General features: G+C 37.5%; 1 protein-coding gene across 1 annotated transcript in view; it reads left to right on the forward strand.

The window, feature by feature from the left end:
* LOC112943125 (E3 ubiquitin-protein ligase HERC2) overlaps window positions 1–22,598 on the forward strand; it is a 102,007-nt gene that overhangs the window by 43,950 nt on the left and 35,459 nt on the right. The window contains exons 26-59 of the mRNA XM_026034241.1: window positions 593–807; window positions 1,546–1,678; window positions 1,774–1,901; window positions 2,030–2,225; window positions 2,780–2,916; window positions 3,399–3,572; window positions 3,664–3,800; window positions 3,914–4,065; window positions 4,382–4,573; window positions 5,200–5,387; window positions 5,906–6,098; window positions 6,687–6,869; window positions 7,444–7,628; window positions 9,251–9,398; window positions 9,489–9,685; window positions 9,928–10,158; window positions 10,734–10,869; window positions 11,328–11,471; window positions 12,325–12,467; window positions 12,662–12,929; window positions 13,080–13,222; window positions 13,470–13,568; window positions 13,658–13,826; window positions 13,928–14,053; window positions 14,750–14,858; window positions 15,007–15,146; window positions 16,263–16,453; window positions 16,828–16,933; window positions 17,098–17,189; window positions 17,755–17,930; window positions 18,676–18,787; window positions 20,355–20,436; window positions 20,553–20,696; window positions 21,281–21,371. Of these exons, the coding sequence (XP_025890026.1) occupies window positions 593–807; window positions 1,546–1,678; window positions 1,774–1,901; window positions 2,030–2,225; window positions 2,780–2,916; window positions 3,399–3,572; window positions 3,664–3,800; window positions 3,914–4,065; window positions 4,382–4,573; window positions 5,200–5,387; window positions 5,906–6,098; window positions 6,687–6,869; window positions 7,444–7,628; window positions 9,251–9,398; window positions 9,489–9,685; window positions 9,928–10,158; window positions 10,734–10,869; window positions 11,328–11,471; window positions 12,325–12,467; window positions 12,662–12,929; window positions 13,080–13,222; window positions 13,470–13,568; window positions 13,658–13,826; window positions 13,928–14,053; window positions 14,750–14,858; window positions 15,007–15,146; window positions 16,263–16,453; window positions 16,828–16,933; window positions 17,098–17,189; window positions 17,755–17,930; window positions 18,676–18,787; window positions 20,355–20,436; window positions 20,553–20,696; window positions 21,281–21,371 (5,260 nt within the window). The remainder of the gene's footprint in view (window positions 1–592; window positions 808–1,545; window positions 1,679–1,773; window positions 1,902–2,029; window positions 2,226–2,779; window positions 2,917–3,398; window positions 3,573–3,663; window positions 3,801–3,913; window positions 4,066–4,381; window positions 4,574–5,199; window positions 5,388–5,905; window positions 6,099–6,686; window positions 6,870–7,443; window positions 7,629–9,250; window positions 9,399–9,488; window positions 9,686–9,927; window positions 10,159–10,733; window positions 10,870–11,327; window positions 11,472–12,324; window positions 12,468–12,661; window positions 12,930–13,079; window positions 13,223–13,469; window positions 13,569–13,657; window positions 13,827–13,927; window positions 14,054–14,749; window positions 14,859–15,006; window positions 15,147–16,262; window positions 16,454–16,827; window positions 16,934–17,097; window positions 17,190–17,754; window positions 17,931–18,675; window positions 18,788–20,354; window positions 20,437–20,552; window positions 20,697–21,280; window positions 21,372–22,598) is intronic.

Consider the following 22,598-nt stretch of genomic DNA (forward strand, 5'->3'; position numbering starts at 1 on the left):
AAACGATAAAGGCTCAAGAAAGCATGCAGGAAAAAAGTCCAMATAATTTAACTGGTAATCTAACACCTCTTTAGTTTTGCAATTTTCTGTAGAACAGAAGTTCTTCATTCTTAACGTTAACTAAGATGCACATCAAGGTCTGAGAATTTACCAATATTTGAAGAGGAATTAGCTGATAATTCTGAGCAAATAAWACCAAAATTTAAAACCTATAATATATGGAGAATGTTGAAAGAGAATGAAACTATATTGCAGTTGTCTCACTGCCATGTTCAGATAAGAGTGTCTCAGGTGTCTGCTGCTACATTCTACTCTGGTTCTTGGTTTGGTGAATAGAGGGTGCAATTCAATATTAATCAGAGAATAATAGCTAAGGTTCTGCTATCTCCAGATAGGTAATAACTGTCCTGTGCATGAATGTTTCTGAATTTGTCTGTTTTCCTTCCCCTCCTGGCTTCTTCAAAAGAAGCTTCTGCAGATGGAACATCTGCTAAACCTGCTGTTGCCGCTGTACTGCTTACCTTCAGGGATTTGTTGGGTCTTGAGAGGTTAACTTTTCATCAGAACACATGTTTTGCTGTCTTTCCTTTAGAATGGCTCAAGTCATCCATCTTTTCTGGAGGCTTGCAAACAAGTCAGATTCACTACAGTTACAATGAGGAGAAAGATGAAGACCACTGCAGTTCACCTGGAAACACTACCCCAAATAAATCAAAACTATACACACATCGCCTGACATTGAGTGACCATTCACAGCCTTTTCTCCAAGCTATTGCAGACAATAATATTCAGGATCACACAGTGAAGGTAAGCCCTCTGCAGTCTATTGCCAGAGAAAAGTTTCCTGAAAAACCTTCAGTGATGCCGTGAAGCTGGTTCATTGATGAAGGGTGTCTGGAAGTTTTTTAGCAGACAATAAAAATAACTATTTCAAAATTAGTGTTTGTGAAAGGAGTAGTTGAGTACTATTGATGGATAAAATTTACTGTGTTTGTAATTAATTTGGTAACTGTAAAGTTTCTTTTGAATTTTTGAATGACAGCTAAAAACTGTCATCTTTTTTTACAAAAAAATACATACTGCTTTACTTTCCATGTAAGGCTTTAGTCAGTCAAAGTGCTGATGTTTTTTGTTTCAGATGCAAGTCCCTCTGTACCTTGGGATTTAGATTTCACATAATAGATGGATGTTACAAAAACCTTTTATGTTGATCACTGTGTTCCTAATACCTGCAGAATTTCTAACAGTTTTTTTTAATAAGTCCTGTGGAAGATTAAATAGCAATGGTGATGAGTACAAAAGGAGTAGTAGCTCTGTTCCTTGTAGCCATATTACCCTTAATATGAGAAGAACAGTACAGAGCAGCCTTGCAATGTTGATGGTGATACCTGTTGATTAAACAGTGTGTGCTGTGTAGGATCTCTGGCTTCTGAGTATTATTTCAGTTTATGGAGATTTTTCTTTGTTATTTTCATGTTAACTATTTATTTTATCCTTTATTATATTAAAAATAATTAAATATTGTTCTGCCTTGTCTTTTTGTAGGACTTTTTGTGTCAAATAGAAAGATATTGTAAACAGTGTCACCTAACAACACCAATCACGTTCCCTCCAGAGCATCCTGTGGAAGAAGTAGGACGGTTGCTATTATGTTGTCTTCTGAAGCATGAAGACTTGGGTAGGTGGGCTTGGGATATGGTTATTTGGACCAAATCAAACCCTGCTATTGATTGTTTTATGACTATATATTCATATGTTGCCTTTTCCTTTAAGGCCATGTGGCGCTGTCTCTTGTTCACCCTGGTTCCCTTGGAGTTGACCAGGTGAAACACAAAACCTTACCCAAATCTGTAGTGGACGTGTGTCGTGTTGTGTACCAAGCAAAATGCTCACTGATTAAGGTGAGTCTCTTGGCTTCTGCTGTCTAGCTTACTATTTTTTTTAGCAACATTTCATTTTAAAAGTTATATATTCTGTTTTGTTTCGTGTATCATAAGAGTAACCTAAAATTTTTCCATGCCTTTTCTAGACCCACCAGGAGCAAGGACGTTCTTATAAGGAAGTTTGCGCTCCGGTCATTGAACGTTTGAGATTCTTATTCAATGAACTGCGTCCTGCAGTCTGCAATGATCTCTCTATAATGTCGAAATTTAAACTTCTAAGTTCCTTGCCCCGATGGCGGAGGGTGGTTCAGAAGATCATTCGAGAAAAAAGAAAAAAGGGAGGTAGGAACATTTAATCCTGTCTTTTTCTATGCAACAGTGAAACTCAAACTCACTTCCAAGTTCCTTGATTAATTGACTTTTCATTTAACTAGCTGAAGTGCCCAAACCATTTCCCTTCTTGTGCATTTTTACAACCTTTTCTAGATAGTGATCACACGTCAATTCCTACAGCAAAAACRAATGAGCAAGGATGTTAACCTAAGGTGAAGTTTGCTTCTTGTTTCTCCCAGGCTGTTAAAAATGACCTGCCTAAATCAATCGTTTTGAGTTTACATGGAGTATACCTACGAGTGTTATCTTCTTAAAAATAATGTTTTATTTAAAGTGTTAACTCTTCAACCTGAAATACTAGTGTGCTGATGGAATGCTGAATTGCAATTCATGTTGATACTTAAAGATTAAGCATATTGACAATATTACCAAGGCTAGATTGATGATAATTGGATTTACAGTTTGCCTAGAGTCTCTTTCCCTTTTGCCACAGGCTGATCTTACAATAAATTGTGTATCCTCAAGTCATCTTGCCAACACTGTAAATTTTTTTTTCCTTTTAGTATCAAAAAAATCTGAATCCGCTGATGTAGAAGAATCCAAAATTGGGAATGAAGAGAGTGATCTAGAAGAATCCTGTGTCGTGCCTCACAGTCCTGTATCTGTAGATAAAAGGCCCATACCAATCAAGTCACCCAAGGTGAGGTATCAGAATTTGAATCAGCCTTGTGAGTAAACATAGCGAGAAGAAAGGTTATTAGATAAAGCACTGCTTGGTATAAACTGGCACTTAATATTCTGGTAATAGTGTTTGGGTTGCATAAGTATGGCATTTTGTCTTAATGAAACTTAAATGTTAAAAATAAACTGCTGCATATTTAGAATCTGTAAAGATATTTTCTGTAATTGTAGGATTTTAAATTAATAAATTCTTTGGATGAAGTTTCATTTCAAAATTAAGATTGCAATAAGTTACTTGTTTGAGCACCCACCAATGCATTTGAAATTATATGTAGCAATAATAAGCATGATATTTAGATACAAATAATCTTAAGCTCTTTCATGGCTTTTAAGCCTTTGTTTTTTTCACCTAATACTTGRAATCTGTATGTGATTTTGCATGAAATTACATATTATTTGGTAACCTGAATTCATTTAACTTGCCACTRCCCAATTCTACAGGATAAATGGCAGCCGCTACTGAGTACAGTCACAGGTGTCCACAAGTACAAATGGCTGAAACAGAACGTGCAAGGCCTATATCCACAGTCTGCTCTGCTCACCACCATTGCTGAATTTGCACTTAAAGAGGAGCCAGTGGATGTGGAGAAGATGAGAAAATGTTTATTAAAGCAGGTAAGCTGATTTTAAAAAAAAGTGCTTGYGTGTGTGTTAGGAATTTACATAAAATATGACAGTTTATTGTTTTTTTTTCTCCCCTTTGCAGTTAGAAAGAGCAGAAGTCCGTCTGGAGGGAATAGATACTATTCTGAAACTGGCAACAAAAAGCTTTTTGCTCCCATCTGTGCAGTATGCAATGTTCTGTGGATGGCAGAGGCTTATTCCAGAAGGAGCCAACATAGGGTAAAGCTCATTCTCTGTCCCTCTTTGAGCCTACCAGTGCAGAATTTTTAAAATTTCTTTTGCAACTCTTAAAAAGAATTTAAGTATTTAAATTTTTCTGTTTTTGTATGAAGGGAACCTCTCACTGACTGCTTGAAGGATGTTGATTTGATCCCACCGTTTAACAGAATGCTGCTAGAAGTAACTTTTGGGAAGTTGTTTGCGTGGGCTATCCATAATGTCCGGAACATCTTGCTAGATGCTACTGCACGATTTAAAGAGCTAGGTGAATCTCATTTTGTTGCTCTTGGGGTGGACAGGTGGGGAGAAAAATTGTATGTTTGTTACAAAAAAATGTATATTGCATTTTTTTTCAAGTTCCTAGTAAGTGGGCACATCACTCACTTCAGTAGTGGAAATGATGATGTTTCAGTGATGTTTTACCGTTGACATTTAAATTGTTGTAAAAAGTTTCTCCGAGCTTTGTGTGCAAGTTCCTAAAGCCAAGGGAATAACAAATATTTCATAATCTTGATGGTTAATGTTTTATCATGGCTTACAAATGTCAACTGACTATGTTCTGTATCCTGTTTGTGACTCAGGGGTCCAGCCCGTTCCTCTGCAAACGATCACTAACGAGAACCCCGCCGGGCCGAGCCTCGGAACGGTCCCCCAAGCCCGTTTCCTGCTGGTGATGCTCAACATGCTGACGCTGCAGCACGGCGCCAACACCTTGAGCCTGCTCCTGAATTCCGGCATGCTCGCCCTCACGCAGACCGCGCTGCGCCTCATAGGTACGGGAGGTTGGGTGCTCCTCTGTGTGTGTGTGTGTGTGTGTGTGCGCGCGTGCAAAATACAGGCTTGATAAATACCTCGCCTTGGCTTTAGCTCTTGGTGAGCCCAGAGTGCAGAACGGCCTCCGTCCTTTCTTAGAATTTGTGAGTGACAGAGTAGGTTTGGTGGAAACATTAAAGACTTCATAGTTCTTTGGGTGTCTGTTAGCCTGATCCAAGTTTTCCTTCTTGTATTTCTTTTTCCCAGTTAGTAGCAAATAATTGTTCTTGCACCTTTTACTTAACTGAAGTCCCCAGATGAAGTTTAACCAAAAAAAAACCAAAAAAAAAAACAAACAAAAAACCACCCAACTTAGTAATTGGACTAATTATTCAAATGCCTATATTTTTTATTTATTTTTGCTCAAATTTTAAGTGTTTAAAAACTGTTGTATTCAAAATTATTATATCCTAGCTATCTGAAAACTCACCTAACTCTCCCCTGTTAAGTCAGCTTCCTTATTGTTTACCGCTTTCATATTCTAAAGCTTGTGTGCTGTCAGGTTTAAGTTTGACCAAAATACTAAAAAGAATTACAGCTGCTCTTCAATTTTCTTCCCCCACTTCTTTTTTTAACTTCTCTTTAGGCCCTAGTTCTGACAACATTGAGGAAGACATGACTGCTTCTTGTCGTGGAGCTTCTGCTACCGTCTTAGAAGAGTCGAGGAAGGAAACCACACCGGTTCAGCTCCCCGTGTCTGGGCCGGAGCTGGCAGCCATGATGAAGATTGGTACCAGAGTGGTGAGAGGGGTAGACTGGAAATGGGGCGATCAGGTACAACTTCTTACATGCAGGTTTGGATGTGTTAAAATCTGAAGTCTGTAGCTAATGAGCTGTCAGTGGATTTTGTGTTCCAACCTTACAAGTCACTTGGTCTGTCAAAGACTTAGTTAACACTAAAGAGTAAAATACTCATTTAATTTCATTCTTTGGTTGTGGAAACTTTTTTTTCTTTTTTTTTTTTTTTTGGTGAAATTGTTATGAAACATTATTACAAGCAGACTGGAGCACTTGTTTACCACAGTATTAAGCCATTCAAATCAAATATTTGGAACTTCTGTATTATATTGTAAAATCAGTGTAAACTTGGGTGCTGCTGCTGTTGATTTCTATATAAGATTTTAAGATTATTTTCCAACTTCATGCTGAATTTTGAAAAATACTAAGTGTTACATACCCAGATATTAGGTTAACAGGGGAAGAAAAAAAGCTGTCAGTGATGCTATTACTGTATTAACTTTCAATATAAATTACTGTTGCCAGTTGTTTAACTTGAGCCTCTCTCCTGTCAGGATGGGCCCCCACCTGGTTTGGGTCGTGTGATTGGAGAATTGGGAGAGGATGGCTGGATTAGAGTKCAGTGGGACACAGGAAGTACGAACTCCTACAGAATGGGAAAAGAAGGGAAATATGACCTCAAACTGGCTGAGCCTCCGCCTGCAACTCAGCCCACAACAGAAGATTCGGACACTGAGGATGATTCTGGTAAAAAGCAATTTTTTTATAAAAATACATGATTTTAGATAAAGCTGCAAATCAGCATTTAACCAAGGGAAAGAAAGCTGCTTTGAGAGCAGAAAATGTTTCATTACAAGTGATTGATTTAATAGATATGCAATTCTGACCAGAATCTCTCTTAAAGTAGCTTTACCCTTTAAAAGGAGTATCGTATTTGTTGAGCATTCACAGGCCAAAGAAAAGAAGGTGTTATCTAACTTAAATAGTTTCAGTCACTGGCATGGGGAGGTGCACGTTTGAACATATGTTAATGATTGTCTAGAGTGAGGATTTTACTTGGCCTAATTATATCTTGTCACAGTTTTCCTTGTTCTTGTCACACTGTATTCTGAATTTCTTCTAAGTAGTGCARTGCTAGAGAAGAATTTGAGAATATTCACAAGAAAAATTTGGCTTGTATCTTTCCCTAGCAGTATGAAATAGTTAATCTTCATGTCAAATCATCTTCAGAAAGTAATATTTCTCCGGATATTCTCACATACTGGTTGTTTCGGGACACTTTGTAACAGAGATTAACTGAATATCAAGGTGTTTGTTTTTTGTGCTTCCCTTCAGAAGGAGAACAAGTGGAAAGGAATCTCCACCCAACTTCCATGATGCTGACGAGCACCGTGAACCTGCTGCAGACGCTGTGTCTCTCTGCTGGGGTCCATGCTGAAGTCATGCAGAGCGATGCCACCAGGACTCTSTGTGGCCTGCTGAGAATGCTCGTGGAGAGTGGCACAATAGATAAATCAGGTATTTTATGTAGACATAACCTGCTTTGTTGTGTGTTTTATTAATATGTTACATCTTCATAAGTCTTTGTTGCACTTTTAATCTTTTAAGACTGAAGACTAGAAAGCGTTTTTTCAGATCTTCGAAGTCTTAATTGCATGCAAAAGCAACGTAAATGATACTGGCCATTCTTAGATCATAAGCAGAAACAGCTGGAGAAATGCATTAGATCACAAGCATCGAGACAAATATAATTTGATGATGAATTACTGAAGCTGTTTTATTCTGTCTGGGGTGAATAGTATTGCTGGATGTATCACAGTCACTTTTACAGCTTTGCTGTAATCTTAGAGAGTAAAGTTTTTATTCCTTTAAAGTAGACTAAGTAAAGAAACAGTATGAACATGAGAATAGTGTTAAAGACATATTAAAAAATTCTAATTACAAAGCTCTAAAATGGGTATTAACAGTACATTTGGAGACAGTTTGGTAGCTCAATTTTATGATTTATCCAAAAAATACCCCAGCATTAGAGAAATGTTGCATAACTGGTGGCAAAGTCAACTGTTGCATGCATATCTGTTTTTATTTTTAGCTTCCTTGCCAAATAAATTAGTTTATAAAGAACAGCATAGAAGCTGGTGCACGTTGGGTTTCATAAGGAGTATAGCACTCATGCCTCAGATGTGCAGCACTCTGAGTACCTCYCAGTGGATAACTTTACTGATGAAGATTGTTGAGGGGCATGAATCTTTCACTGCTGCTTCGCTGCAGAGACAGGTAATGTGTCCATTCTCAGATTATTTTCATGAGAAATGAATTTAGTGGATTTGAATTATGTTTAAAAATTACATAAAAACAAGATTATAAAATGCCCAGTTCTTAGTTAACCAGAGAAAAGAAAGCAAGTCTTCTAATATTTAGATTCACTCTTTAAAGTGTGTGTATGTACTTTGAGAGCCTTGAGGGTAGCACGGGCTGTCTTGTTCTCATGAAAGCCTGCAAGTTTTGTGGAAATGTGGGGTCAAAATAGTGTTCCAAAAATGGATTCCAAGAACTCGCATGTAATGCTTCCTAGAAGTTAAAGATGGTTAGGAAGAGGGTACAATTTCATTGTATATTTCTTAAATTATGTATTGCCTACTATCTTATCCTTCAGGATAAATTGTTGTTATTTTATTTACAGTCTTTTTTAAGAAACTGCATCTTTTTAACTTATTTCAGAATTAAAAAGGGCAAACAGGAAAAACACAAATAACTTTTAGGTTTTTGGTTTCGTTATACCTTTTTCATGAGATTGTGAAGCACTCTTGTTATCGGATATCTCTTCCAGGATGTAAGACTCGGGGATAAAGAGATCTTTTTAAATCTTTTCCTTACTAAGGAAGGAAGTTAAGAATTTAAACTTAAATTGGTATTATGAAGGCCTACACATTACTGTGTGATTTTTCAAAGCTTTTTTTTTTTTTTTTTTTTTTTTTTTTTTTTTTTTTTTTTTTTTTTTTTTTTTTTTTTTTTTTTTTTTTTAACAGTGTATTTGATTCAGTTAGCCTTTTCCCATCATTCAGGTCTTGGTACATTAGACTCGTCTATACTGTTTGGGGACTTAGGGAGAGAAATGAGTGTTCTTCACATACTAACATTAGCTTAGGAAAAAGAAGATAAAACTTTGAATTTGTAGAGAGATGTTTTCCTGAAAGAGATTGGGCCTCAAGAGAGGCTCACCTTGCTTGTCCTGGACTGCAGAAGATGAGGAGGCTGCAGCCTGACATCCTTGCGTTCAGAATGTGGAGCCTCATCTACTGTTCCATCCTGTCCCGTGAGGCCTTCCTAGGTGTTTCTMGTCAGCTCTCTGCAGAATGTCTACCTTCATAGAAGCTGACTTGTTTCTTTTACACTGTGTTTTAGTAGATATTCCTGCAGTCACTGTAGCTGGCTCTTGCTTTCATGTATAATTCAGCTTTACTTCTGTCATTCTACCTTCATTGCAGAGCACTTCAAACTTTCATTCTAAAATACACGCTAAGTTCCCCGCCTGAAATCTGAACCAAGTCCCCACTCTTTATTGCTCTTTTTCCTTTGTGTTTTAAAGTTATATAGAGGTTATTTGTTTCTTATTGTGTTTGTCTCACTTCCAGACTATTGCAGAGCTTGACTTCACTAATAGATTGTGCCAGAAAAATTGTTACTGATTTTGAACTAGCTCAATTTCTTTTATGTATTACATAACTGGAAGGAAAARAAAAAAAAGAAAAAAAGAAAATCAGTAGAACTCCAGTAGAACTCTTAATTTTAGCAGCCAGAAATAAACAATGAAGGAAGACTATATTTTAAACTTTTGAGAATTTCCTTATTATTTATCAACTTCAAATGGAATAATGCTAATTTTACTCTCTTTCTAGATCCTTGCTGTACATTTATTGAAAGCAGTACTTCCATCCTGGGACAAGAATGAAAGGTCAAGAGACATGAAATTTCTTGTGGAAAAACTGTTTGGATTTTTAGGCAGCCTACTTAGCACTTGTTCTTCAGATATCCCACTACTCAGAGGTAGAGGATTTTATCCTAATAGCTGYATTTTTATACATAAAATATGTATGTTAAATTGACAAGCATTGGGTGATTGCTTTATCTTTTCAGAATCTACTCTGAGAAGGAGAAAGGCCAGGCCCCAAGCATCTCTCACAGCAACTCACAGCAGTACTTTAGCAGAAGAGATAGTGGCACTGCTGAGGACACTGCATTCGCTAAGCCAGTGGAATGGACTCATAAACAAGTACATCAACTCTCAGCTAACCTCCATCACCCACATCTTTGCAGGAAAACAGTCAGAAGGGGTAGTTTCCACGTTTTAAAATAAGCTCATTTTTATAGCAATATTTATTTTAAAGTGATAAATATTAAATGCGCGTAAATAATACTAAGCTTAATTTTGAAACCATTTTTTTTTGTTTCTATATGTATACCTGTGCTGTAATCTTTAAATTGGAATACGTGCAATTTCTTTTTGTTAAAAAAAAAAAAAAAAAAAAAAGAGGTTTGTTTTCTCCCTACAGTTAATGTTTCTGTTCTTTGCTAGGCTCTTTTGGACGACTACTTCCCCGATCCTGAGAATCCGGAGGTGGGAGGCCTCATGGCAGTGCTGGCAGTGATCGGGGGCATCGACAGTCGCCTGCGATTGGGCGGGCAGGTGGTTCACGATGAGTTTGGCGAAGGCACCGTGACCCGCATCACGCCCAAAGGGAAGATCACCGTGCAGTTCTACGACATGCGCACGTGCCGAGTGTGCCCTCTGAATCAGCTCAAAYCTGTAAGCTCGTTCTGTTGAGGCTGAATACAGGGAGAGGCTGGGGGTCGGGGAAATGAAACGTGGAGACTTGGTATGGTGGAAATTAGTTATTTGTTTTGAATTTGGTAAATATGCTGAAGCTTAGGAGCTGCAAATCTGAATTCATGTACATCTAAGTGCTCATGCTTATCTTTATAGGGTTTTTAATGTCTGTCCTCATTTTGTGAGGATACCTGGGCTAAAATCCCAAGTCATGACAGTGTCATTTGTATCAACCAAGCGAGAAGAGCTTGATTATGACATTAATGTGAATCAAGTTGATTAAGATGTTTTTGGTGACAGTCTTCAGCCTGCAGTTTCCTTGCTCTATCTCTGTCCTGCTTTTTGCCCTGTAGTTGTACAATTGTGAAGTAAAGCTGCTAAGGTTGTAGCTGTGTAGGGAAGGGGTCCTGTCTGGCTGTTCCTGGTCAAGAACTGTAAAATGAATAATGTTTTTGCTCCTTCTCAAGTAAATCATTCAAAATCCTGAATGATTTTTTGAAATTTTGGAAATGCTGATTGATTGATTTCTGTTTTTGTCCATTGTTCGTCCTCAGCTTCCAGTTGTGGCTTTTAATGTAAACAACTTGCCTTTCACTGAACCTATGCTATCGGTGTGGGCTCAACTWGTAAACATGGCTGGAAGTAAAATAGAAAAGCAGAGAATTAAGTCTCCTAATCAAGGTCTTTCAGGTAACTTTTTTTTTTTCTCAGCTGGGTATTCCTGGTAACAATAAATATATGTAGGAAAAAAGGGTGTTCTCTGTCTATTTATGCATTTCTGTTCTGAACCTTCAATAATGTATGTTTGAGGTGTGTTTAGTTAAGAAATGTCGGGTGTCATAKAGTTATTAATTTGGCAAGAAAATGTGACTATAATTTGGACTTCTTGTTTTACATATTAGATGCATATAATATCTTAACTGCACTCACTGTACTATGTATCTGCATGTGTGGTGGTCTGAAGTGAAAAATAGATGTTTTCTACTATCATAGATCATCAAAACCTCATGTAATTCATTAACATTTCACAAGCTTTCATAGACTGASTTGAGAGGTAAACTGTTTTTCTAACTTAGTTTGTGGGGTTGTATGAACATTATCCTTTCTCCTCTAATACAGCATTTATGGGTGTATAATGTTTCCTRTAGGTCAAGTGGATTTGGATCTGCTGAGATGCCAGCAACTGAAGCTGTATATCCTGAAAGCAGGACGAGCTCTGCTATCTCACCAGGATACACTAAGGCAGATCCTGTCTCAGCCAGCTGTTCAGGAGGGTGCCGTGAATCCTGCAGGTATGGGGAAACAGAGAGTGCTGCGGTCAGTTCGGGTGGTAGATGTAGCATGTGAATATAACCCTTACAGGTGGAGGTTAAAACTTAGGTTTGACCTCAAAAAAGATGTATCTTTAATTCAGTAATGTTTCAAAGCTACATATTAAAAATATTTCGATTTTTCACTTTGGTTTTAAAAGAATAGGGTCAGATTTTTGAAGATTGAAATGTTGGAGTTTGCCAAATACTGTGCATAAAACAGTATTTCATACTTCATATTTGGACAGATCTGGGGTTGTCTTTTTACTTCAAATATTTTGCATTTTCCAGCAAAACAAGTGTTGGATGATAAAGATCTTAAGCACAAGCTTAAAAGGAATTTAATGAATTGTATCAATGAATTTGAACTCATCCTACCTATATATGAAATCTAAATATATTAAAAAAAAAATAAGAAAGTGGCTCTTCCAGTGTTCAGGATTGCGATTGATGTCCTTCTAGTTCAGATGAATTTTTTGGACATTGTRTGAACAGTGTGTAACAGGCTGTTGGGAACCATGAGGAGAGGTGGTTGTTAGCACCGTGATATATCGTGGTTTATCCTGGAAGTAGCTCTGTATAATAGTGTTAYTGTAACAAGGTGAACTGAACTCTACTTGTGTGCGTTTGTTGTACACTAAACAAACTTGTAGGAGTATTTTAGTCAAACTCGGATTTAATTGAAAGTTTTTCACTTGCTTTGCGCACAGAGCGCGTGTTGCACTTGACTTAATCTTAAACCTGTGATTCCTGGGGAGTAGTATGGGAGAAATAGCTATGTTTGTTCTGCACTTTTATTACATGCCCTTGCTTAAAATAATATTTTTGTTTCAAGAGGATGGAGCAGTTGCATCTCCTGACATAGGAGATATGTCTCCTGAAGGACCTCAGCCTCCTATGATCCTTCTGCAGCAACTTYTAACAGCTGCTACCCAACCATCACCTGTGAAAGCAATATTTGACAAGCAAGAGCTTGAGGTAGAGTCTCTGCYTTCTGGTAAAAAGTAGTGTAATCTACAATCCACCTGATTAACCTTCCAATTGAAATCTTTTTTGCTGCCTTGTTCTTTCTCTTGTACCTTCTCTCTTCCCTCCTCGACGTGCATGCATGGATAAATAAAGTCACGTTGAGTAGTCTTGTTTTACTGAGACTAATTTGTGTTCCCATTTAGGCTGCTGCTTTGGCAGTGTGCCAGTATCTGGCTGTAGAGTCTACACATCCTTCAACTCCAGTGTTTGAAGACTGTAGCTCTAGTGAGGCTACAACACCTGTCACAGTGCAGCATATTCGACCTACAAAAGTGAAGAAACGCAAGCAATCTCCAATTCCACCTCTTCCTATCGTAGTTCAACTAATGGAAATGGGTTTTCCTAGGAAAAATATCGAATTTGCGCTAAAATCATTGTCCGGAACCTCTGGAAGTGCTTCTGGATTACCAGGTATGTTGGTTACATTAGTAGTGTTAAAAGGAAAGTTGCCAGCAGATAAAAGCATTGCTTACAAAGGAGYAATTGTTAGTTCCCTTTTTGGAAATTCCTGTGGGATAAATGTTGGAAAATCCCTTAGTAACAGACTGTTGTCTCTGTTAGGCGTGGAAGCCTTGGTTGGCTGGTTGTTGGATCACCCTGATGTTCAGATTACTGATCTTTCTGATGCTGAAACTGTCTCTGATGAATATTCAGATGAGGAAATAGTAGAGGAAGTAGAAGAAGCAGAAGCTGCCTGTCCTGTGGTGAGTATCAACTTGTACATTCCTTATTAAGTCATTTTGGAAAATAAGCTGTGGTTTAAAGCAAAGTAGATATAATCTTGCACTCAGTTGTCTTGAAGATTTTTTCTATTACAGCATGCAGCCTTGATATTTTAGATGTTTGTATTTGTTGGATTTTCTTTGAATTCTTGCTSATAGTTGTATTTATCTGAAATGAAAACAGAAACATACAGCAGTTTTAAAAATTTATCTTGGATTTTCTTTCCAGTCAAATGGTGCCATTGTAACGGAGAGTCAAACCTATAAGAAGCGAGCTGATTTCTTAAGTAACGACGATTATGCTGTGTATGTAAGGGAAAATATTCAGGTAAGCGTGGCGATGAAAGCAGTATGGAAACTACTTCCCTTTATAGATCTGTGCAGAGTTACAGCGTTTTGTTGTCTTCTTTTGTGTAGGTGGGAATGATGGTTAGATGCTGCAGAACCTATGAGGAGGTCTGTGAAGGAGATGTGGGCAAAGTAATTAAACTGGATCGCGATGGATTGCACGACCTCAATGTGCAGTGTGACTGGCAGCAAAAGGGCGGTACTTACTGGGTCAGATACATCCATGTGGAGCTTTTAGGTAGGATCACTGCTGTTTTTAAATAACTAACTGATAAAATAAGGGAGTCTCATCTTGCGGAGGGAAGAACCTCACCATGTGTTTGTTCTTGAAACTGGCAGGATTCCCACCACAAAGCTCGGCCTCGCATATCAAGATTGGGGACAAAGTGCGTGTGAAAACCTCGGTAACCACACCCAAGTACAAATGGGGATCAGTTACTCACCGAAGCGTTGGAGTGGTCAAAGGTAGTGTACATCCAAAGCTGAGGGGGCAAGGGGATAAAATCTGATAGCACGCAGACTTTGCATGGTGCTTAAGGAGAGCCCTTTTGATACTGTTGTGGCTTATGCCACTGTATGGGAGATTGTGTGGTGATAAGAGAAAATGCAAGGGAGGCATTGATGGCCCTGACCAATTTAGAGTCCTAAACTGGACTCTAAAGTGAGGACTCTAAAGGGAGTGAGCTGCTCCCTTCAGATGTAGTAAAGGTCTTTAAAAAATTGGTTAGCTTCCTATGGTAGTCTTACACTTCTTTTAAATGAACCGCAAGTATAGCTTTCCTTTAAAAAGTAAGTCTGGTTTGAGACTTATACGAAAATGAGATGCATTAATGACCACCTGAAGTGACTTTATGAAAGTGATCTATGGGACATAGATTCCTTGCAGTGGTGTAGATGTCGGACAGTTGTTTGTCCTTAGAAATTCCCTCTTTCTGAGAACTATTTAAAAAAATCAAGACCAAGAATGTGAATGAAATATATTCTAAAACTTCAGTGCCTGGGCTAGGCTAATACATAGCTCCATTAAAATAAAAGGTCACTACGAAAATAACTTTTTTAGTAACGTATTTCTGCTCTGATGCTAATTACATTACTGGACAGTTTCCACTTCATTTTATAGTGATTTGCAAGACATTGTGTTTTCTGTGTATTTTGTTACAGCGTTTAGTGCCAATGGAAAAGATGTCATTGTAGACTTTCCTCAGCAGTCTCACTGGACTGGCTTATTGTCAGAAATGGAGTTGGTCCCCAGCATTCATCCTGGAGTCACGTAAGTGATGATTTGTATTTTTATTAATGTATATGGGCTGCCTCTTTATCTTATTGTCTTCATTTCATTGTTTTGAGTGTTGTTATAATTAATTTTTAGCATTATCATGGTACAATTATATTCATACTTCGTTCTTTTGTGAAAACAGGTGTGATGGCTGTCAAATGTTTCCTATCAATGGGCCAAGATTCAAATGCAGAAACTGTGATGATTTTGACTTCTGTGAAACGTGTTTTAAGACCAGGAAGCATAACACCCGACATACTTTTGGCAGAATAAATGAGCCAGGTAAAATTCAGAATTTAGACTTTCCTGCATGAATTAAAAATATGTTCATGTTTAAAATAGTCTTAAAATGTAGCTGCTTACCATAGTAAAATTAATTTTCAGACTAGGCAGTGAAGTATTTTTGACAGAACATAGTTGTTGCAGTTGCAGTGAACTGCACCAAAACTTAAAGTCTTAGGTTTCTTTATAGACTGCTGATCAGCATTGAGTAATTAAAAAAGAGAAAAAAAAAGAAGTAAAATAACTCCTTATACCTGAATTTTGAGTCACACTAAGAATAAAATGCTGTAATTCCTTGGTCTTCCTGCTCTTTGAYGTCCATTTAAATGGAGGTAAATCAGTTGATCATGACTACAGGCCCAGCTTGGAATGCCAAAGATTCCCGTGTGGTCCTTACTTGGTCTTGAGCAGTTTTGCCTGGTAGTGTGTGGAGGTTACTGCCTTATAGCCTCCAGGATCTGGAGACTCAAGAGGTGTGACAAGGAAGGGAAACCTCTCAGAGGACTTCTCCTTTTTCTGCATCCTCTCGTTCAACTCTTACCTCTAAATTTTTCTCCGCCTGTCTAAAAATCAATCCGAAGATGATATTTGCAAAGGGATTAAATAAGGGAATAAATTAAAAGTTATGCTGTGTAAGGAGGAGTAATGTTGCCAGATCTATGTGACATGCTTCCAGCTGTGTTCTGCTTTGCAACTCCCTTAGAGGTATMTTCAGGACTTAGAATCATAGAATGCCGAAGGTTGGAAGGGACCTCAGAAGTCATCAAGTCCAACCCCCCTGCTCACACAGGGTCACCTTAGCACGTGGCACAGGGCTGCATCCAAGCGGGTTTTAAAGATCTCCAAAGAAGGAGACTCCACAACCTCTCTGGGCAGCCTGTTCCAGTGCTTTGTCACCCGCACAGTGAAGAAATGCTTCCTTAAGTTCCTGTGGAACTTCCGATGCTTCAGTTTGAAGCCATTTCCTCTAGTCCTACCACTGTCCAYCACTGAAAAGAGGCCGCCCCCCTCCTCCTCACTGCGAGGACTTGTTTTATTTTGTTTCACATGGCAAAGGAGGTTAACAAAAGCAATTTTCCTTGAGGTTCATGCTTAATATTGTGTTTAACTGAATAGGTCAGTCTCCAGTGTTTTGTGGACGTTCTGGAAAGCAGCTGAAGAGACGGCACAGCAGCCAGCGAGGAATGTTGCTGGATGATTGGTCACGAATAGTGAAAAACTTGAACGTCTCCTCTTCAGTGAATCAGGCTTCCCGTCTTATTGACGGCAGTGAACAGTGCTGGCAGTCTTCTGGCTCGCAAGGAAAGGTAACCTCAAACCAGACCTTTTGTTTACTATGGCATGTTTTGAGGGTTGTGGTTTTTTTCTTAAGAGATTAAGCAACTTAACTTGTTGGTAGGGTTGATTGTTGTCTATGTGTAACATAAAAATGTCATAAAAACTGTGAATAGTAAAAACGGTCCTATCTGTTGTATTGTTCTTGAGTGAAGTCGGTTATTTCCTGCAGCTCTTTCTCTTGCACAAGTCAGAACTTGGCAAGATCATTGTTCTTTCGCTACATCCCATGCATTGCAGGTATTCTGTAGCATTCTCAATGACAGATATTGTGTTCTTGATAACAACGGAATGATCCTCACAAAACTAAAACATCGAAAAATGAAATTCATTGTCTTTTCCACAGCACTGGATTCGCTTGGAGATTTTTCCAGATGTTCTCGTTCACAGATTAAAGATGATAGTTGATCCTGCAGACAGCAGTTACATGCCCTCTTTAGTTGTGGTTTCAGGTATGTGAATGTACTCTTGAGGAGTCTAAAAATCATCTTCTGCATCAAACAGTAGGCCTTTGTCTGACAAGATAACATAGTCATCAATTTAAAATACACMGTGTCTGTTTATGACACAAACTCTATATTTTAAAATGTTTTCCTTTCCATGTTTTGCTTTCTAGGAGGAAATTCCTTAAATAACCTTATAGAGCTAAAGACAATCAATATAAATCCTACAGACACCACAGTGCCTCTTCTCAGTGATTGTACAGAGGTAAGTGAAGTTTGTGTGAGAAGTTTTGCGTGCAGCACAAAAATATTTTGCTGCAAGAGGTGGATCAGAAGCAGCCTTATGATTATGAAATTATTGTAATTTACTTTTCCTTTCATAAGCAGTATTTTTGGCAGTTGATTAAAGTTAACTGTCTTGATAAATATTGCCATGGTCTTGGGGCTGTTCTGTAGTAGTCTTAATAATAAACACAGTATAGCTTTTTGATTAAAACTGAATATACCTAAGAAGCAACTGGAAATCTGTGTGAACTTAAATCTGGGAATAATTTTAAGGAGTAACAAACCCTATTTCAAACAGTATATATATTAATCTTTAGTAACTCAAAGGACATGTGCATAGTATCTTTCAGAAGATTAGAAGTGAGATCATTCTCAGATGTGTGAGGCCATAGTACAAACCATACAGAGTTGAAAAGCTGGACATCTTAAGTAGCAACTTCATTTTTTTTAAAGGTGACAAAAAAGCCAAGCAAAAATTGCCTTTTATTTGTTTCCTGAAGTTATATAGGATTCAAACGATGGCCTTGTAATTTTCTCTTTCTTAGTACCACAGATATATTGAGATTGCAATCAAACAGTGCAGGAGCTCTGGGATTGATTGCAAAATACACGGCCTCAGCATACTGGGACGCATACGTGCAGAGGATGAAGATTTGGCTGCAGTCCCTTTCCTTGCCTCTGATAATGAGGAAGAGGATGATGATAAAGCTAACACTGGGAGGTAGGTAATTATAGGGAGCAGGGAAGTCCTGTAAAAATCCTTAGTGCCTTTATGCTCTGATCAGCAGATTACTTAGAAGCAATGCAACTTAAACAATTGAATTGAGTGGCAGAAAAGTAGTCAGCATCTTAGTCGTTCAGGTAGTTAGGTTGTTTGTTGGTATTTGATATCATTCTTAGAATCATAGAATCCTTCTGGTTGGAAGGGACCTCTRGTCCATCTAGTCCAACCCCCTGCTCCAGCAGGGACACCCAGAGCACGGGGCACAGGGCTGCGTCCAAGCAGGTTTTGAAGATCTCAAGAGAAGGAGACTCCACAGCCTCTCTGGGCAGCCTGTGCCAGGGCTCTGGCACCCTCACTGTTAAGAAATTTTTGCTTAAGTTCCTGTGGAACTTTTTTGGTGCTGCAGTTTGTAGCTGTTTCCTCTAGTTCTATGATTATTACATGAAATAGGTATCCATCTTGTACAATAGTTGGTTCCCCAGCATAGYTGGGATCGTAAAAAAAGTGAAAACTTGATATACCTACTGATCGTTGAAATGTGGCATGTCTTGTGTGTTGCTACTGCTTTGCGGAGTATGAAGATTCCGCTTTTTTGTTTTGTTTTTATTTGCCACGGCCACTGTTTAGCTGTGGTGATTGTAATTTAGGTACCAAAACAGTGTTMTAATATGTAAAATCAGTAGATAAAGTGCTGTAGCATGTAGGTTGCTCAACTGACTTTGTGTTTTCTCAATGTCCTCAGTCTTGTTAGAAAGAAGGCAGCTGGGCTGGAATCGGCAGCTACAATAAGAACCAAAGTTTTTGTTTGGGGACTAAATGACAAAGATCAATTAGGAGGATTGAAAGGTTCTAAGGTAAGTTAGTTTAAGTATCAAACAGAAGTATCTAATGATAAAACTTAAGTCTCATGCAACTCAGTGTTAACTAAAATTTAAGTGGAATTTTAAAATTTACTATCAATATCTATCAGGAATAGATTGGATGGCTTTTTCATGCTAGGACATTGTAGATGCCTGCTACATGTATTTAATAGAAAGAGTTACCATGTATTCTCTGTAATTAGAACTGGTTCAATAATCAGAAAAAGAAAAAAAAAAAAAGAAAGGAATTGAATTTTTATCTTACAATTAGTGTAATTTGATTTCAGTTTAATGTAATTTGAGGGGAGTTTCTGCTCTGCGTGCAGGTGTTTATGCATAATTTTTTAATATGATGCAACATGGGAAATATGGCGCATGTTCAGTCAGCTTGAGATATCATTAATCTGAAAAGATGTTTAAAAAAGAGCATTTCTGTATTATGGTGCAAAGAAAATGTATACCRTTACCCAGTTTGTAGAATGTCTTTCAAGAGACAAGAAGAAACAATTGTTACATTCTCCATCCTATGTTGCATCTGTGTGCGAGAATCATCAAGGCTTAAGTGCTGAAGCACAGGTTTCAATTGATTTCTGCTTCAGACACACTGAAGACAAAATTACAGCTTTATTTTACAGAGGGCTCCCTTTTCCATGTAGAAAAGGGTGGAACTGTAGAACTATTATATGAGAGAAGAGAGGATTTTTTTTCTTTTTCCAAATTCAAATACCTCAATAAGTATGAACTAATTCTGTAAAGATCAAATTTCTAGAGGAGAAAAAAATCATAGTATTGCAAACATGCATAATTCTGTCTCTGGTGTCTAACTAGTACTATTATTATTATTAAATGCATATGTTGATCAATCACAACAGTTATTTTAGTAAAAACTTTAGAGTTTCAAATGTCCTTCAGACTTTTTTTTCCTCACGTACTGCGATGATGAAATCTTCTAGTCCTTAGTTGCATAAAAATAAATTAAAACGTGCCATTGTCACAGAGGTGTGCCAGATATGCTTTTTCTACATTTTAAAACACTTGAAAGGGAGTATTGCTTTCTGTTAATGTATGTAGGCAACTTGATCAAAGATAGAGGAACTAGGTCGCTTATGTTCTTTCCTTGTGCTGATCTCTAAGACAGGTTCCTAAAGCATTAGCTTTAGAAAAAATGAGTTGTGCTCCTGTTTTCCTGCGTGCTGAATTTCAATATGTTGGTTAACACTTTTAACCAKTTTTTCTTAGGCCTTTCTTTTACCACTTACCTTGATTTCCTCAAGAAAATTACACTAAAAGGGAAAATTCTTGTTTATATCTTTTCAACTCTTTCTCAGAATTTGTGGATATCATGATTTCCCTGTTTACTGCCTTTCCTTGGTTTATGCCTTTTGCTTGGTGCATTTTAACTAGTATATGGAAGGACAATAATTCTGAATAATTGGGGAGTTTCATGAAAAACTGTAGCTGTCAGAATATAACTAGTTTATTCCTTCAGAATTGTTCTTTCCTTTTGARGCAGCAGGTTTTAAAATCTTATATAATAATTTCCATTTCCTGTTTTCTCTAGATAAAGGTTCCTTCTTTTTCGGAAACCCTTTCTGCCTTGAATGTAGTGCAAGTAGCTGGGGGATCCAAAAGTCTTTTTGCAGGTAAGACAACTTGCAAGGTTCAAGGTTAAAATACATACGATCATTTTGAAAGGCAGAAACAGATTTTCAGTTAACAAACACTAATGACATTTCTGACTCTTTTTTTTCCATCTTAGTGACCGTGGAGGGTAAAGTCTATGCCTGTGGAGAAGCCACAAATGGAAGGCTGGGTTTGGGAATATCTAGTGGAACTGTGCCTATTCCTCGACAGATTACAGCTCTCAGCAACTACGTTGTAAAGAAGGTGGCTGTTCACTCAGGTGCTGCCCCTTGCCCTTCTTCTGTAGCTGACCATAACATTAAAAATGGAAACTGTTTTGTAAATTCTTGGGTGTTGTGGTGCACCTGTGTGTGCGGTGTGTATATTTAATAAGAAGTACAGGAACTAATTTCTGTCTGTTACATCAGATGTCAATCTAGATATAATGTTCTGTTGTCATTAAAATATATATGGATTTGGACCATACTTAGTTTCTTGCTTGCTGGAAGCTAAAGTTGATATGGTCCTGAAAAACTTTTCTGCCTAATTCAAAGAAAGTATCCGAAGTTTTAAGTATTGGTAAATGGTGGGGCTTTCTTGAGTTTTATTTCTCTGTAGCATTGAACATTGCAAGTTAAATGATTTTTTTTTCTTTTTTTTGCTTTCTGTTATGTCAGAAAGCCTGTTCCCATGAATATTGTGAGCATCTCATTAAATCAGAGCAAAACTAAAACCTCTAAAGAACCAAAGGGAAGAGTGTTGTTTTAAAAAGCTAGTACAGTTAAATTGTAGAAGTACAGCTGTGTTAGATTTCTGAGATTTTGTTGTGCCTTTGAAAACCTAAATTTAAATTTATGCTTTCAGGTGGCCGTCATGCTATGGCATTAACAGTTGACGGAAAAATATTTTCCTGGGGTGAAGGAGATGATGGAAAACTTGGACACTTCAGTAGAATGTAAGGATTTGAATTTTGTGTCTCAGTAAGAGAGAGCAGGAGTAAATATGGTATATTATAGCACAGCTGACTTGCTGTTAACAGTGATAGGATTTTAAATACAATGGGGTTGAAAAAAAATGTGTCTGTCCTGGAATGTTCCATAAATGTATGAGAGCTTATATTACAGCAATTATAACTGTTTCAAGCACTTTAAAGGACACACAATGGAATTTTAATATACTACTTGGAAACACATTTTTAGTGGGTAAAGTCTTTAATATGTCACTGAWGAAATGATACAGACTGCTTTTTGGTCATTGAATTTTTCAGTACTATTGCAAGCTGAAGTTTATTGAGCTGCTTTTAGAAAAGCTTTAGTAATTTCATGTTTTTTAAATGTTCTGAGTGCTTCGAGTTCCTAATGCAAATCTAGCAAAGTATCTTGTAGCCCTTTCTTTGGACTGTTCTTTGCAAACCTTTCTACTAGAAGTAGATTTGTCAAATCTTTCAATAAAGCACAATCTAGTTCTCGAAAGACAATAGGGAGGAAAATTTCAATGGCTTCAGGATTTCCGTGTGTATGTGTGTGTGACGGACCAATCCTAAAACGAGGAATATAGCCTGTGGGGAAATCTTTGCGGATCATTCTGATAGGTGTTTAAGATTTTTTCAGAATGCTTAGAAAGCAACTGATTCGAATAGTTGCTATTTTGACAACAAATTGAAGTTGAGGGGTGCATATCACATCTGTGTAAAGGGAAGTCCAAATTAGAGAAACATTGTTATTTTGAMGTTCAAGTACCTCAGCTATTTTCTGTGACTTACTAAAAGGGTATCTTGGAGCCCTTTTCTTTGGACATTTCACAAGAACAGATTTTTCCAAAGGTTGTGCATAATTTTGCAAGTAGTGTCTCTGATACACATTCAGTATTAGAAATCCTTTACTTGAAAGTCTTTCCTAAACTTAGAAAATGCTGTAATGATGTGAATAGTAAATGTTTTCAATATTCATGTAGAAACCTAACAGTAGATTCCAGTTTTAATTTCTCTCTTACGAAGAGAGAATCAGGAAGGGAATGGTGTCTTCTAATTTTTCACTGTTTCACTACCCTTTGTAGGGTAGAGAAACAATTTTAACAAATTACTCAGTTTTACCCTATGATAGAGTTATTAATTTTCACTTGATAAAACACACTTTTTAATTGAGTAATCATCTTAGTATTTTCGATTTCTTATTTTGCTGCA

This window comes from Nothoprocta perdicaria, unplaced genomic scaffold, assembly GCF_003342845.1.
Source record: "Nothoprocta perdicaria isolate Ctin4 unplaced genomic scaffold, notPer1 scaffold_140, whole genome shotgun sequence".
Lineage (NCBI taxonomy): Eukaryota > Metazoa > Chordata > Aves > Tinamiformes > Tinamidae > Nothoprocta > Nothoprocta perdicaria.